Source organism: Rhincodon typus, chromosome 26 (assembly GCF_021869965.1).
Source record: "Rhincodon typus isolate 14 chromosome 26, sRhiTyp1.1, whole genome shotgun sequence".
Classification (NCBI taxonomy): Eukaryota; Metazoa; Chordata; class Chondrichthyes; order Orectolobiformes; family Rhincodontidae; genus Rhincodon; species Rhincodon typus.
In genome coordinates, this window is record NC_063357.1 from 35943628 (window position 1) to 35960524 (window position 16897).

Genomic DNA, 16897 nt, shown 5'->3' on the forward strand with positions numbered 1-16897 from the left:
AGAACTTACCTGGAGCAACAGCCTTTGCTATTCTCTGAAATCCTTCTCATCTCAGTATGAGAGTTGAAAACTCACTGGAAGATTCCATCACTACAAATGGAGAGTTCTGACAAGAGAATTTGAACACGAAAAGTGAATTCAGTGAGCTAAAATTGATCCAGGAAGACACCCCAACACTAATTGTGCAAAGTGACTTTGGCTTCAGACTGTCATTTGGACAAATTGTGAATAATTCTTTTTCCTGAGTTTAACAGTTCCTTGGCCAAGGAATTTTTTAGATAACAAAGCAGAGGTTTTACGTTTTATTTCCCTGTCTTGAAGGTTGTACATATGTATGTTAGTTTTCAAGAAGGGCAGATGTATATATTTGTATAATGTAAACTTTTGTTAAAAATAATCATTATAGCCTTGCTTGAACAAAATTATTTGGCAATAAATTATTTCTGGCTGACTTGATACCGAGTTAGATATGCTTAATCATAATTATTACCTTTGTTTTTAAATTCAAACTTTGTTCGGACAAATGAGAAGTGTGAAATAAGGAATCAGTTTACACCTCCTAACTGGATCACAATAGAAGTAATAGTTTAGTGTTTCTGACTCATAATTGTAGATCTGTACTCACTTCCTATTTAAATCTAGATATGTGAGAAATGGTAAGGCCATATTTATTGTCCATGTCTAGTTTCAGAGTCAGTTGCCTCAAATTTCCAAGAGGTAAAACAGATACCAAGGAAATAAACTGCAACTTTAACAAAAGGAGTAATAGCAATCAGTCACCCATTATTCAAGCCACCCAGTGAAAAAAACAGGCAAGGTTTACATGAGTGATCAATGCACTCTGTGCCAAAAGTGTTCTGACAGCCAAGATATACATGATTAAGAGTTTGCGGGTGACTGCAAGTGTCTTTGTTCACACTGCACCAGATTTGCAAGCCACTCTTGATCTCTTCAATGCTACAAACAGGAGACTTAGCCTGTCCTTGAATGTTACCGCGGTCAATATAAATATCGGATTCAATTAGAATTTTTCTTCATGCCCTGCTAAACATTCTTTATTCAACTCAATTCCATGAAAACTATTTAATTAATCATTTGTCTCATTTGCTACTTAAGGAAAAGATTTGATGTATTTACATAGCAGCAGCTACATTTTGGAAGTAAAATGTCATAAAAGGCATTGGGATGCCCTCAAGATAAGAGCAAATTCATAATCCTGCTTCTGAATTGGCAAACACATTTCAATTAGAAACAGAAAATGCTGGAGAACCTCAGCAGTTCTGTAGCACATATGGAGACAGAATCAGAGATGACTCTATTTCACTTCTCTCATACCTCGCTAAAAAGGCTGTCGGACCTGCTGAGTTTTTCCAACACTTTCTGTTTTCATTTCAGATCTCTGGCATCTGCAGTATTTTTTCTTAGAAATTGGATTAGAACAGGCATGTGTAAATTAGGATATGGCAACATTTTAATTTCAAACTATGCTTTTTTTAACTCATTGGTGGGGTATTGCATTGCTGGCATTTGTTGTCCTTCCCTAGTTGTCCTTGAGAAGGTGATCATAGAATCGAATCCCCTACAGTGTGGAAACAGGCCCTTTGGCCCAACAAGTCCACACCAACCCTTGGAGCATCCCACCCAGGATCCATTCCCTTATAACCCACCTAAGCTACATATCCCTGAACACTACAGGCAATTTAGCATTGCCAATCCACCTAACCTACACATCTTTGGACTGTGGGAGGAAACCCACACAGACATGGGGAGAATGTGCAAACTCAGACAGTCACCCAAGGGTGGAATCAAACCCGGGTTCGTGTTATTGTGAGGCAACAGTGCTAACCACTGAGCCACCATGCCGCCCCAATGGTGAGCTATGTTCCTGAACCACTGCAGTCCTTTTGGTATACATAGCCCCACAATGTTCTTAGTGAAGGAATTGCAGGATTTTGACCCAGAGACATGAAGGAACAGCAATATATTTCTAAGTCAGGATGGTGAGTGGCTTTGAGGGAACTTGCAGGAGGTGGTGTTCCCATGTACAGTGTCTGCTGTCCTTGTCTTTCTAGATGGAAGTGGTGCTGGGTTTGGAAGCTGCTGTCTAAGGATCTTTGGCGAATTTCTGCAGTGCATTTCGTGTATAGTCCACACTGCTGCTACTGATCGTCGGTGGAGGAGGGACTGACTGCAGCCTACGCTCAGGGAGTTGTCGGGAGTGAGAGTCTCATGTTTATTTTGTTTCGATTTTGTGTCGGCCACAGCTCTGAGGGAGCCGGGCCGCCCGGCGCCTTTAAACGGGCGCCACGTCACAGCGGCTGAAGCAGGGACAAAGCGCGAGGGCCGGCTCTTAAAGGGGAGGTCTCCAGGCGGCGCGGAGAGCGGGCCGCAGCTTCATACCAGGTCAGTCCGAGTGGGCCCTGGCCACGGGGGTGGGGAAGAAAACACCGAGCCTCGACCCAGCAGTGAGGAGAGGCCTAGCCCTCGGCTGAAGGCCGTTCTCCCCCGGGGGGACGGTTAACTCCAGAGAGCTTCACTCGTACCGGCCGGGAGCCTGTGTCTCTGGGCCTTGAGGCCTCGGGCCTCGATTTGGAGGCGGGTTCCGCTCTCGGATTGTCCGCCGAAAGTCCCAGGCGCTGCGCCCGGGTTTTAACGGGGCGGGGACCCCTTTCCCCCCCCCCCCACCTATTTAACCACCAAACACCCCACTCCTCCCGCTTCAATTTACAAACACGAATAAATATCAACTGGCACAGATAATGGGATCTGATCAAATCCTAAAACTGCATCCACGGTATTTTTGTTACTCTTAAACTGGTGGGCGTGTTTGTTTTAAAGCCCTTTGTTGGCAGCGTTTCTCCAGGATACTGCAAAGTGTGTGGGAATGACAGCACCACCGGGCCAAAAGTCCATGGTCACAAACCCAAATCAGGAAAGTCTGGGGAAATAAACTAAGCTTTTACTCTCCCAGGTACAAACCAAAAATAGGTTAAAGGTTTCTTAGTATCATTAGCGACTTATCTAATTTAAAACTGGCCTGGCCTTTTTTTAAAAACAAAATCACATCACTGCAACTGAAAACTCTTGTGGTGCAGTGGCAATGCCCATGCGTCTGAACCACGAAACCTGGGTTATGTCCCATCTGCTCCGGAGGTGTATAATGACATGTGTGAACAGGTTGATGAGTAAATATCTAGACACTAGGAGTTAGGTATAGGCCGTCTGGCCTTGTGCTCCTTCCCTGCCATTCAGCAGGATCGTGACTGATCCTGTATCTTTGCCATTTTTTCCTGAGGGGAAAAGTCACCAGACCCGAAACGTTAACCCTGATTTTCTTTTATTCACAGATGCTGACAGACCTCCTGAGCTTTTCCAGCGACTTCTGTTTTTGTTCGATATTTTTCCAGCTTTCTCCTCACACCCAATGCCTTTAAAATTTTCAAATTTATCTGTCTGTGTTTTGAATATATTCAGTAAAGTTTTGAATATATTCAGTAATTTGGCCTCCACTGTCTGTGCGAAAGGAGCATTATCTCCTCGGTCTACTGTGTACGTGTGACAGTGCACTGTGCATATCGGTCAGAAATTGGCCCCTTTAAGTGCTGCTGGGGAAAGGAAAAATTAAAGGTCGTGTGCATTCAAATGAACAGCCTGTGAATGTTGGGAAAACACTTTGAGGGAACGCTTGTAACAATATCACGGATGGGATAATAGTTGGATAAAGGTTACGATATTTATGAATATTTTTAACCCCACAATGAATGACCTCAGTGACTCCAACATTGCTTGAAAAATGCAATAAAATGATCTTGTGTAATCAGCTAGAAAAGCTCAGCAGGCCTGGCAGCATCTGTGAAGAAAAAAATCAAGAGTTAACGTTTCAGACCTGGTGACCCTTCCTCAGAACGGGAAGTTCTGATTTTTTTCTTCACAGATGCTGCCAGACTTGCTGAGCTTTTCCAGCAACTTCTGTTTTTGTTCCTGATTTACTGCGTCTGCGGTTCTTTGGTTTTTTTTATTGTTTAGTCTGCTTTGAGATAATGCTTGCTGCATCCTGAATGTTACATATTGTTTCTTGCTCCTTTTTAAGTGTTCGTAAAGAGCCGGGGTGGAATTGAGACGAAACTAGGCAGGAGCTGGTCCTTTTTTTTCCTTTTGGAGCTTTCATAACTATGCACCAGGATATTAATGATATTTGAGGGAGCAATGGTAATGGAGAAACAGATGTCCAATTTGATTGCAGTGTGCACTTGGCTTTTTGCTTGGCCAGTTAGCTGCCAGCCTTCCCTTCCTAGGTTTACTTCAATCCATTTAATTCCCCAGTGACATGGTGAAGGTGGCGTGGGCCATTGAGGTGAATGGCACTGAGGCTGAGCATTCCCAGTTGGCTGTAAGTGGTGGTGAATGCAGGGGGTGGATGGGCACATGATTCATTTAAGGAATAATATAATCCTGAGGTTTGAGAGTTATGTTATAAGATAGGTCTCAATCTTAATAGCTGTAATTATCCCAACATCCATAGTCTTCTCTTCTGAGGGGCAAATTGCAAATTTCTAATACTCATTTGTATATGTGTTTTATTTTAAGAAGTGCTTTCTGAATTTTCTCTATAAAGCTAACTCTGGTTTTAGAAATTGTTTCCTTGTTCAGAGGAAAATATTTCCCTGTATTTATCCTGTTGAATCCTTTCAACATTTAAAAACTCTAAGCTAGGTTTTGACAGCTTGCTGTATAATCTAATATCTTAAATTAAGGTATCATTATGATAACTCAGCATTGAGGTATGTACCCAAGTCAATGCCCTTTCGCCTCTGCCCCATTATAAATAAAGATCTGGCCCATTAAAAATAAAGGCCAATATTTGTTAGTATTTTTGAATGCTTTTTGTACCTATTCATTACTATTAAATAATTCATACACATTGGATTTCCAAATCTTTTTGTTTCTGTACAGGTCCACATTTCTTGCTCTTTTTAGGGGGGGAAAAAGGCCTCTTTCTTGAGTCCAAAGTAGATGGCCTTGCATTTGTCTGTAGCAAATTTCATGTTCTATTGTTTAATCCACTTACCTAACATTTGTCCCTTTATTAATGGACTGTGCCATGTAAATCAATTGGAAAATATTGGCAATTTACTGATGGTTGTAAATAGATGAAAAGATACCATGGGTGATTTGGTGGTTGGGACAAACAAAATGTTCAGTTGCATATGAGGACACTCTGGATATAAAGGAAAAAATGTTCTTTTGGAACTTCTTGCACTACTTAAAATGTTCCTTCTAATTTAGTGTCGTCTACAGACTAGTATAAAATTCTTTATTTCTTAAATTACTATAAGATGTGGCCAATAGTTTCTGATCTCTAGGGAGCATGTTCACACATTTGCTAAAAGGAGCTGTTCTGTCTTGTGAAACGGATCAATTACCTGTTTTTGAAGCTTGTTTTAGTTTAAAAATTGATAATATTCGAGTAAAGTTTGCATGAGAAAGGGTTATCTGCTCCAAACGTCTTGCATACAAAGGCTGCAACTGTCATGGGATGTCACTCCAAAATTGACAGTTTCAGGCCAGACCAAGTAAACAGCATGCAGGACAACTGAAGGGATTCCGTTCATGTTCTGCTTGTGCTTTGATTGCATTATGTCCGCTTGAATGATAGAAAACATTTAACAAATGATCCATCTACCTGTCTTATATAGAAGTATCACAGTTGGTCTGAAAGAACTGCTTCAATCTATAGTGTTGTGATCTTGTTGTGAATTGTTTAATTGCTGCAGCTTTTCCTAATCTAGTATCTCCCTGCTTCTGTTTTGCTTTGCTTTCACTTCACTGCAGCAGCAACACTCCATGGGGTGAAGGAAAGCCCATTTTGTTCTGGTCTCTAGTCTGTTAAAAGTTTCTGAGAAGGATGAAGATGCTGAACACTTTTTTCACAAAGAGTTCTTTGTATAAGATAATCACTGTGTTGCCAATAACATGCTGTATTCTTTTTGCTACCGTGTAATTCTACGATTTTAAATAAATTTGAGCTTTAGCCTGAATCCTGTGGTTCTAACATCATGGTGCTTACAGCCTGACATTTACTAAAGGGTCAGTGTTAATCTTGTGACATTGCTTATCCTTTTCGTGTCATGGATAAATGTAACTTTAGCATTAATTGGCCAGAAGCATGCAAGCAATAGCAAAACACTTGGCTTTACTGATATTTGGTTGGGAAAAAAATTGTTCCATGTCTTCTTGTTAATGGCAGTTGAGGAGTGATGTAACAGCCTCAGAATTTGTATGTGGCCTCGAGATGAAAAAGATTAGTGTTTTTATCAGCTTCAAAAGCTGACCACGTGCTTTCATACAACCTCATAGGGGAGCCTGTAAATAACAGAGATCTAGTTGACTCTCGTTTGGCATGGGAAGAGCACACATTTTGGGAGATATAGTGTTTGCTATGTTGTATGAATGGAATAGTGAAACAGGTTGGGCTCAAAGGCGAACGGAGTGTTCACAAATCCAACATAGCCGTGACTGAGAGTATGAAATAAATCATGTTATGACGATGCAGATTAGCTCTTGTGATTTTGGTTAGAGCACTTTGGGTGAGATGGAAGCTGCATTTGAGGGTCTTAACCCGGGAATGATAGGGATGAAATTGCAAGGTAATGATTTTGAACACTTTGGAGAGGAATAATTTCTGAGATTTAGTAGTAATTGGAGGAGCTAGTTAGCAATGATTTGAAAATGAGAACCGTGCTGGGAAAATATTGAAATGGAAGTTTATAACACAAGATGTCATTGGCCCATTTTGTACATGTCAGATTGTTATTGGGATAATGTAGAATGTCATTGCATACCATTAGTATAACTTTGTTTCCTTTCTCCATCATATGTTAATCTGACATCCTATTAAATGCTTCATTTCTCAAGTACTGTGACAGCAAGTTCCACGTTATAACCATACCGGATGAACACATTTCCCCTAAATTCTTTATTGGCATTATTAATGGTTGTGTTTGTAAGCGATCCTTGGTTTTAGATTCTCCTACCGAACCAGTTGGACCCTGTTTCTGCCTTTTGTAAAAAATTTGGATGTATTTGCTTGATTTGTGGGCATGGTTAGCTGACTTTATTAACATCAGAAGGGTGATATCAGTGCAGGGAGGAAGATGGTAGTGTAGGAGTTGATTGGGTTTGCACAAGTACCTGTGTGGATGGTATTGACTTTTTATTTTTAGCTTGAGTGTTGCCAATTTGTTTTCGATAAGGATGGAGAGAAGTTAAAAATGATTGGTGAGGCTTAAATGGAATTTAAAGTGATTTGTGCAGTTCAGAATTATTTTGTAGAGTCGTGGAGTCATGCAGCATGGAAACAGACCCTTCGATCTAACCAGTCCATGCTGACTATAATTGCAAACTAAACTACTCCTGCCTGCCTGTGCTTGGCCCATATCCCTGTGAACATTTCTTATTCATGTACTTATCTAAGTGTCTTTTAAATGTTATTACTGTACCTGCATCCACCACTTCCTCTGGAAGTGCATTCCACACGCTGTGTAAAATAAAAATTGCTCCCCGTCTTTTTAACATCATTCTCCTCTCACTTTAAAAATACTCCTCCAGTCTTGAAGTCCCCCACCCTAGGGAAAAGACATCTGTCATTCACCTTGTCTATATCCCTCATGAATTTATAAATCTCTGTAAGGTCACCCCTCAACCTGTGCACTCCAGTGAAAAAAGTCGCAGCTTCTCCTTATAATTCAAACCCTCTAGTCCTGGCAACATTCTGGTAAATCTCTTCTGAGCCCTCTCCAGATTAATAATGATCTTCCTATACCAGCGCAACCAGAACTGGATACAGTACTCCAGAAGAGGCCTCACCAACGTCCTGTACAACTTCAACATAATGTCCCAACTCCTAAACTCAAAGGTCTGAGCAATGAAGGCAAGCTTGCTAAATACCTTCTTAACAACCCTATCTGTATGTGACGCATATTTCAGAATCACTTCCAATGACTTATCCCCCACCGAAGTCAGACTCCGCCTTCTCCTTACATCCCTCCTTAAACAAAAGCACAACATTAGCCACTCTCCAGTTATTCGGCACCTCCCTTGCTAAATTAGACCAGATGGATGAGTAAGAGAACAGGGAATTTTAGCAACAATATATCTTTAATAGGAGTAAAAATATGTGCAACAATGTTAAAAATAACTGATGGGAGGAGAAAAAATGAAAGATTGGCACTATTTCAAGCTAGGTAATGAGCAGAGCTGATAATAAAGCCTCTCTGTTACCTGTTAGTGAAAATAAAAAGCATTTGTATGATGTTTTCCTGATCATAAGATACCTTAAAGCACTTTGCAGCCAGGGAGCTGCTTTGGCTCTGTTCTAATTCAGTAAATGCAGCAGCTAATTTGAGTGCACAGACTTCTGCAAACAGTAACATAATGATGGCTAGATAATTTGTTTTAATGATGTTGATGGATAAATATTTGCCAGGACATCAGGTAATTGCTTTGATCTTCATCAGTGTCATGGGATCTCTTACATAAAGCTCCCCAAATGAATGGGGGACCTTGATATTATCTCTTTTGTAACTCTGACAGTACAATGCCTTTTTGGATTACTGGAATTGTTGATCTTGAAAGTTATGCTCGTGCCCTCAAGTGGGACTTGGGCATGAGACCTTGAGACTCAGCCAGGAGTGCACCCCACTGAGCCACAGTGACTCTCTGCATTGCAATGTCGAGGGTTTTGTTTCAGCATTATGGCGTGCACTATAAAGTATAGAAAAATAGTTACCCAACACCACTGACTTAGAGAAACCAACTCCAAGATGTAAATCATAACTAGCTGCAATGTGTATTCCCTTGCCTTGTTAGTCCTCACAAAATGCATCACCTCACACTGTTCAGCATTAAATTCCATTTGCCATCATTGTGACCAGCCCATCTATTATCGTCCTGTAGCCTATCCTGCTTGACTTGCTTGACATCTTCATGTGATGATTAGTATTGAAAAGGAGGACCTCGAGCCAGAGAATTTCTGAAAGTATTGTATTAGTCACTTTCTGGGGTAATTGTATAATTAAAGGACTGCCCTGCTGATTATTATGTGCTGTATTCAGCACCTTTTTGAGCAGTGGGTATTATTTTGAATTGATCAAGAGGGGATCTGAAATGTGTTGTTTTGAAGGTACTAGTTGTATCTGCTGATTTGATGTCCATTGTTCTTGAGCCTGAGCATAAACCTGTGTTGAGAAGGGTACTTTATTCTTTCTCATCTTTATCCAGTTGCTGTAAATTTCCAGCACAAGTCACTGGCTCTCCTTGTGAGATGTGCAAGTTCCAACATATGTTGGATAGCTTTGTGGCAGAAAGGGGAAATAGTTGTAGGTAGAGAGAGGGATTTGTAGTTAGAGGTACTTGAGTATCTTTGAAGGGAAAGTTAACATGTTCGTGGGCAGCACATGTTTGTCGAAGCCCCTCACAAATTTTGGTGCTTGGGGTTAGTGCTAGTGTGGCTGAGTTTCAATTGATATTGAAAGTCTGCATCAATTCTTGATTTTAAGCACCATTTGAGAGGGTATAGTGATATCCTGAATAGAAATATCATTGGAGGAATGCTGCCATATCCTTTGGTCAGAGGAAGTGTACTCCCAGTCAGTTGGGATGATTGACTAAGACGAGTTATTGCTCCACATCCATATCCACACAGGACTGTCTTCTTTGTTAATGAGATGTAATTATTTTGTATTTGGTCCGCTAACCAAGACAGTGTTGCATGGCTCTTTATTTCTTAAAACGTATCATATAAATGAAGTGACAGGATTAGAATTGTTATTATGTATATTTACTCGTATCCTTAAAGTAAAGCACCTTAATCATGTGTGTCTGGCATCATGCTGAAGTACAAACAGCCCACAGCTGAAAAAATCAGAATACACAGAGCACAGAGAAACTTGCAAAAGGCATGATATCCTCAGGATACTAATGATCTGTTCTGTTCTTTAACACTGGAACAGATATTAATGGCATTGACTAATTTCAGGATATTGCTGGTGTGAAATATGTTGACATTTTCCACATCATAGCTTTCTGGCTGTGAACAAATCTTGGGCGATCAGAGTTGTTTGTTTATATTGTTAGACTTAATGCAGTGATCTGGGTAGAAATCAGTCTGTCTTCCGACTGACCTGTGAGTAGTGCAACTAGATGTAAAATGATGAAGTGTCTTCAAAATTTCAAGGTATATTTCCCTTTTTTTTATTACAGCTAACTGAGAACTCTCCATGTACAGGCTGCTTTCCTATTTAAAAAAAAATTTGCTTAGACAAGAGAAGATTACTTCAATACAGAGTCAACCAGTCAAATTGGTGTTCGAAAGCCAGAGGAGTTGCATTTTGCTTCCTGAACTTGCTGTTCCTTACCCTCGAGTCTGGCTTGTTCATTCCTTTTCTGTACGTTTGGCGGTGAAGCAAGGCCTGAGACTGCGTGTTTTCAACCCAGTTGTTGCAACTTTCTCTTGGGTCCCTAGCTGCCCTTATTGCACATCTAAAGCAGGGATGCCCGTGCAGCGATACTGTGTGGATTATGCCAAACGTGGCACAGCTGGCTGCAAGAAGTGCAGGGAGAAACTCCCGAAAGGGCTAGTACGGATTGGGAGGATAATGCCAAATCCCTTTTCTGAGGGAGCTGAGATGAAAGAATGGTATCACATCAAATGTATGTTTGAAAAGCTGGAACGTGCCCGATTAAGTACCAAGAAAATTGATGACTTAACGGACCTGGAAGGCTATGAAGAACTTCAGGACGCAGAGAGGGATCTGATCAACCAGCACATTAAAGGTCAGTATACTGAGCATTAAAGAATGGCTTTTCGTTATGGATAAAGCCATATTCTGTCTTAGGATGGGAAGGATGTATTTAATGATCCTGACCACTTTCCATGAGTCCTTCCAGGAAAGAATGTCTGGTAAGAACAAGATGATTTGTAATGCTTCCAGTAACCAAATAATCCAAGACCATCTGTCTCCTTTAGTCACACGTGAGGAATGACCATTCGGCTAAATTTCTGGACAATTCCATGGAATTGCATTGCTAGGAGTGACAGCTTCTTCTGAAGGACGAAAATGAGTCTAAGCTTTGCTGTGTTTAGAGATGTCTGTGTAAATATTGGTAGCTACATTCAGGAGTGCACCCACAAGATTGTCCAGTTCAATGCTGTGGTTGTACAGATTCCTGAAACTGATAAGGAATTGTTATGTATGGTATCCCATCTTACTTAGTTTTAAAAGTAAATGTCAGGCACTGCAAGGGGAAGGTTAGTGAGATGATGGTAAATATGTTTGAGAAAAGTTGTAACGTTGTTCTAATTCTTTTGCTAGAACTTGCAATCAAGAATGGTTTGCTTTCTTCGAAAATCAAACCCTCCCCAAGTAAGCCAACTACTATCACTCCAGTCACTCCATCACCACGTAAATTTTCTGGATTCTCAGGTAGGGGAATACTGCACGTCATCAATAGTCTGTCTCTGATAGTATCTGAAATGGATTATGTGAGCTTGTTTTCCTGTATATTGTGCATTGCAGCTTCAAAGGTTTCTTTTTATGTTGAGCGGAGTGAATACTAGATACTGCAGTATTATTGCGTGGTTTGTGAGCTTTCTATTTGTAGTACTAAGACATCTGGTAGAGAAGAGCTACTGTACTTTGCAGTGCAGTTTGTATCAATTTTATTGACATTGTAACATATTTTGGCTGCTCACATGATAAATTATACATAAGTAGTGCACATTACCACTGAACTCTTATTTTCACCTGACATTGCTACGTGCACTTTCAGGAGGTACTGATCATGAGTTGCAACACATTTCTCTAACTGGTACCTCAACAGTACAGTGTGTTGGAAACATGTTAGCCATAAAGAATAACATAAGAGATAGTGATGGAATGTACTCCACCATTCAATAAGATCAGGGTTAATCTTGTACCTCAAGTCTACCTTCAATATACCATTCCCTTTATTATCTTAGTACAAAAAATCTGTCTACTCATGACGGAGCATCCACAGATGTCTGGATTTGAGAATTCGAAATATTCATAATCCCTTTTAAATGAAGAAATTTCTCTTCACCTCATCCTAAACTCCATGTTTTGAGACCTTGTGCCCTCATCTTAATCATCGTTAATATAGATTGGAAATAGTTGATGCCCAAGCACTGATATTTGTGGTTACTACTAGTTAAGCGCAACCTGTTTTTTCCCTGTTTTCAGATTTCTGACCATAAACTAATCCTCAATCTGTTAATATATTGACCTCAATCCCTTGAGCTCCGAATCTGTCTAATAGCTACTTGTATGTCATCTTTACAAACGATTTTTGACAATTCAAATACATCTATTGGTTTTCTCCTTGACTACCTGCTGAAAAAGAAACTCCCTAACAGATCCGACAAGCCTTGTTTCCCTTTCATAAACCACTTTTGACTCTAACTGATTTTCTAAGTGCGCTATTACCACATCCCTAATAAGATTCCAGTATTTTCCTTAATGCTGGTGTTAATTCCCTGTTTCTTTTTCCTCTCCCTCTTTGTGAACAGTGGGGTCAAGTTTGCTACCATGCATGGGGCATCTAGGGAACGGTGGAAGATCTAAACCAATGCATCTGCTGTTTTTTAAAACTGGCCATCAGGTCCAGGGGATTGGTAACTTTTAGTCCCATTAATTTCTGCAGTATTATTTCTTCGTGTTTCCCTTTCTTGTTACACCCTCAATTCGCTATTATTTCTGAAATCCAACCTCAGCTAGTTACAAAAACACCAGATTAAACTTATGGAGCTGGGTTAACTGTACTGTTAAGTCTCTGTGAGAGTGCTGTATGAAAACTTACATTTTTAAGTGATTTAGCAGGGAAATGGTAATTGAAATATGTTCAGTGCAACTTTTTCAACAAGAGCAGATTCATCACAAGTGGTCAGCATCGGGAGGGTTTTAGTAGATGAACGTCTTGGGTGGGAACTAGCTCGATGTAAGGTCTCTCCCAAAATGTGACCTTTCTCATGCAGACTCACTGTTTTTACAGTAACTGATATTTCCTTCTAGGTTGTTTTCACATTTTTAAAAACAAACTCTCCTATATGTAGCTAAAGTCGGATCCCCTGAAGAAGAGCCTTCAACCTCCAGCAGTGCTCCATCAGCTGGGGCATGTGACCCGAATCACAAAGATTGCTCTTTGCGAGAATTTCGAAAACTTTGTGCAATGATTGCAGATAAGCCGAGCTATAATACTAAAACACAGATCATCCAGGATTTCCTGAGGAAGGGGACTGGTGGAGATGGTGAGCCTAATCTTTTTACTTTTGCACTGGCTTTGACGGAACTGTTTAATTTTACATGTGCATTTGGGAGTCTTTTCCTTATAAAGCAGTATTCCAAGAATGCCTCCCAGGACCTGCAATCAGTCATTTGCTAATCATTCAGTTTTCATTTTTGTTTTTGTTTTGAATCATATTGTGGTTCTCATGGTAATTGTATTGTTTGTATGTATTAGAAAGCATCCTTGCTAAATATAAGGCCAGCTTACTGGAGAGTGCTGGATACCAAATGCTGATGCTCTCTCAATCTTCTCTTGTTAAGAGCAGAGACTGTAGTTTCACTCTCTTCATTGAGAAGCCAGACCAGGTTCCTCCCATTTTGATATTAGGAGTTTGTGTTAGGGTACAGTTCCTTGAGTGCTCCCCAGTACTTGACTTATATGACTGTAATTTGTTATATTCAAGGCTGGAGAATTGTAAGATCCCTAGAGACCAGAGATACATCTGGATTTAAACATTGATGGACGGCATGGTGGCTCAGGGTTAGCTCTGCTAATTCACAGCGTCAGGGACCCGGGTTCGATTCCAGTCTTGGGTGACTGTCTATGTGGGGTTTGCATTTTCTTCCACACTGTCGGGATTATATGATTGATTGCCATCCCAATACAACTGCCACAAAGCAGCAGGAACCTTTTGTATAGCTTTAGCATTGACTTTTTCAATAAAATCTTTCGTCCCAATTCTAGTATACTATTTTACACAAAGATTTGTTGTCTGATTGACCAGTATTTGCTCAATAAAGTGCCTAAAATAAATAGAAATTTAGTTTGAAGGATGGTGTAATGGTGTTTCCTGGTGATTAGAGTTTACACCCTGTCAGTAATGTGATAAAACTAATAAAAAAACTAAATATTACGGATGCTGGAAATCTGAAACAAACAGAGAATGCTGGAGAAACTCAGCAGGTCTGATAGCATCTGTGGAGAGACAAACAATTAGCGTTTCAAGAGGAGTCCAGTGTGACTTCTTCAGAACTCAATGTGACCGAACTACGTTGTCACAACTCGGGGTAAGCTGTATAATGGTGTCTGTTGTTTTGCTTCTTTCCAGGAAAATTCCATGGAGATGTGTACTTAACCATAAAACTACTATTGCCAGGTGTGATCAAAACAGTTTACAACCTAAATGACAAACAGATCGTCAAACTGTTCAGCAGGATATTTAACTGCAGTCTGGATGACATGGTGCGAGACTTGGAGCAGGTTTGTTGCAGTGTATTTTATCTTTATTCATTAACGGGATGAGGGCGTCGCTGATCAGGCGCATTTATTGCCCATCCCTAATTGCCCAGAGGGCTGTGGGTCTGGAGTCACATGTAGGCCAGACCAGGTAAGGATGGCAGTTTCCTCCCTTAAGGGACAATAGAGAACCAGATGGGTTTTTTTCCGACAATCGACAATAGATTCATCATTAGATCGTTAATTCCAGATATTTACTGAATTCAAATTCCACCATCTGCCATGGCGGGATTTGAACCCTGGTCCCCGGAACATTATCTGGGTCTCTGGATTAACAGTCCAGTGATATTACCACTAGGCCATCACCTCTCCTCGGTTCAGAGACATTGGCATTGTATAAAAACAGAAGCTATGGCAAATGTAAAAAATAGGTCAGTTCGCATGTGTAAAGCCCAAAGACTGACTCTGTTCTGGGTGTGGAAAAGTTGTATTTAAATATGAGTAGATCTGAAACTAAAAATAAATATGAAATGAAATTCTGTGGGTCCCCCAATTGTGGGTCAAAGTAGACAGTTCTGTAGATTTAATTTATTTTAAAAATAAAAATGTTATCGTAACTATTCATAGTGCCATCCCTAGTGACATTTGCAAGAAATTACATAAGGGTTTTTAAAATACAGACTGTTCAGGCAAGACCTAGGATATTGTACATCATTCCTCCCCTTTCCCTTTCTCACCACCATGCTCTTCTGAATGGTCTGGGACGTGGTTTTATGGCCACCAGTGGGCGTTTTGCCTAACAGTTTGTAAACTTTAGCAGGTGCGTCAGCGGGGATTTTATGTGGAGAACATTGCTTCTATTCTTGAGTGAGCAATTGCTCCATGGAGAATTGGCAATGGTGACTAGGGGAGCTGGGAAGTTGGCTGATTGTCACTTTCAGAATCTCCAAGAATGCTGCAGTTCTCTCACTGCTTCCGTGATTGAAAATTGGTCTTGAACCTGTTGATATTGAAACTTTTTTCCACTGGATGAGGAAAATTAAGCATCTTAAAAATCTTTCAAAAAGTATGTGTTCAATTAAGGTCTCAAAAGTCAAGTTTATTGAGCTTTTTGTCTTCTCTTGGATGTTTGCAGACAGAAATTTAGCGATTGTAACATTTTGCAACAATGATATGCTTTTTGTTGTGTACTTGTACATTGACAGCTGGGCTGAGACTGCAAACACTTACTTTGTTTATTGAATTCAATGCTGGACTTGTGGCCAACTGAAAAGAATTTCAATCTGTACAATAAGTAATTCTGTAAATCTTTGATTGATAGGAGCAACTTGGAGTGGGGATTAAGCTGAGTGTATGGGAAACATTCTAAACAATTTTCAGCATCCCTTTTAGGTTTGACCATAAACTGGTCTTTACAGAAATAAATTTGAGGTTGTACCATTTTCTGCAGGGTTATATAGCTGTATACAATTGCATACGTGTTTACATATGTAGAAGAGTTTGTACAAATGGCAATATGAGGCAAGCGGCCGTATGTACCGTAATACACGTTTATTGCAGATATAACTTGTTTATTTTTAACAAGCTGTTTTTGTTGGGCTTTGAACAAATATGTGCACATCTTTTAAAGAAAAATTTGAAAATATTCTGATCCAGTGCTGACTGATTGCTGAGCTCTGTTCTCAAGTTTGTGTTATGATAGATAGGTAATGAGGTACTTAGATTTACGGATGTGTAATTATTAGGATTTCATTGTATATCAGGCTTTCGCACTTTAATTCAGAAAATGGTTTTCATTTGAAGTGGATGCTCCACAATTTTGAGATTACTTCTATTTACTGTATTCTTCCTCCAGGTGGCGCACCATCTCCAGTTTAGACTGCAGAGTCATGCTTAGCACTGTAAGGGAATGCGATTAGAGTGGTCACACTGGCTAAACCCACCATTACGACTTCTTCCCCACCTTTCTATATCTTTCTTTTCTGCTAACACCTTATGAAGCTTCTGGGATTTCTTTCTAATTTTATTTAATTGTGCTGAAAATAATGGGGACTATCTTTACATGTTTGCCATAAGTTAGTTATGGTAGACATATCTAAATCAAAATCTGTGGCTCGCATCCCACTTTAGGGCTTCAGCACAAAGGTTTTGAGAAGACTTGTAGCTCGGGTTGTGGATGAGGTTGTAGACTTGCTGGCTGAGCTAGTGTGTTTGATTGCAGACGTTTCATTACCCTGCTGGGTAACATCGTCAGTGTGCTTCTGGTGAAGTGTTGGTGTTCTGTCCCGCTTGTTATTTATATGCCTTGGTTTGCTGGGGTGGTTGGCATCACTTCCAGTTTTGTTTTTCAGTAGTTTCT

At 40.2% G+C, this 16897-nt stretch overlaps 1 protein-coding gene across 2 annotated transcripts in view; it reads left to right on the forward strand.

Annotated features, from left to right (window-relative positions):
* The first annotated feature begins 2198 nt into the window (after nt 1-2198).
* lig3 (ligase III, DNA, ATP-dependent) overlaps nt 2199-16897 on the forward strand; it is a 49693-nt gene continuing 34994 nt past the window's right edge. Inside the window, exons 1-5 of one of the 2 annotated variants that reach the window (XM_020513462.2) lie at nt 2199-2403; nt 10261-10833; nt 11373-11483; nt 13130-13324; nt 14411-14562. In XM_020513462.2, coding sequence (XP_020369051.2) covers nt 10278-10833; nt 11373-11483; nt 13130-13324; nt 14411-14562 — 1014 coding nt within the window. In that variant the 5' untranslated portion in view covers nt 2199-2403; nt 10261-10277. The remainder of the gene's footprint in view (nt 2404-10260; nt 10834-11372; nt 11484-13129; nt 13325-14410; nt 14563-16897) is intronic. The other variant, XM_048612559.1, reaches the window with a different exon arrangement.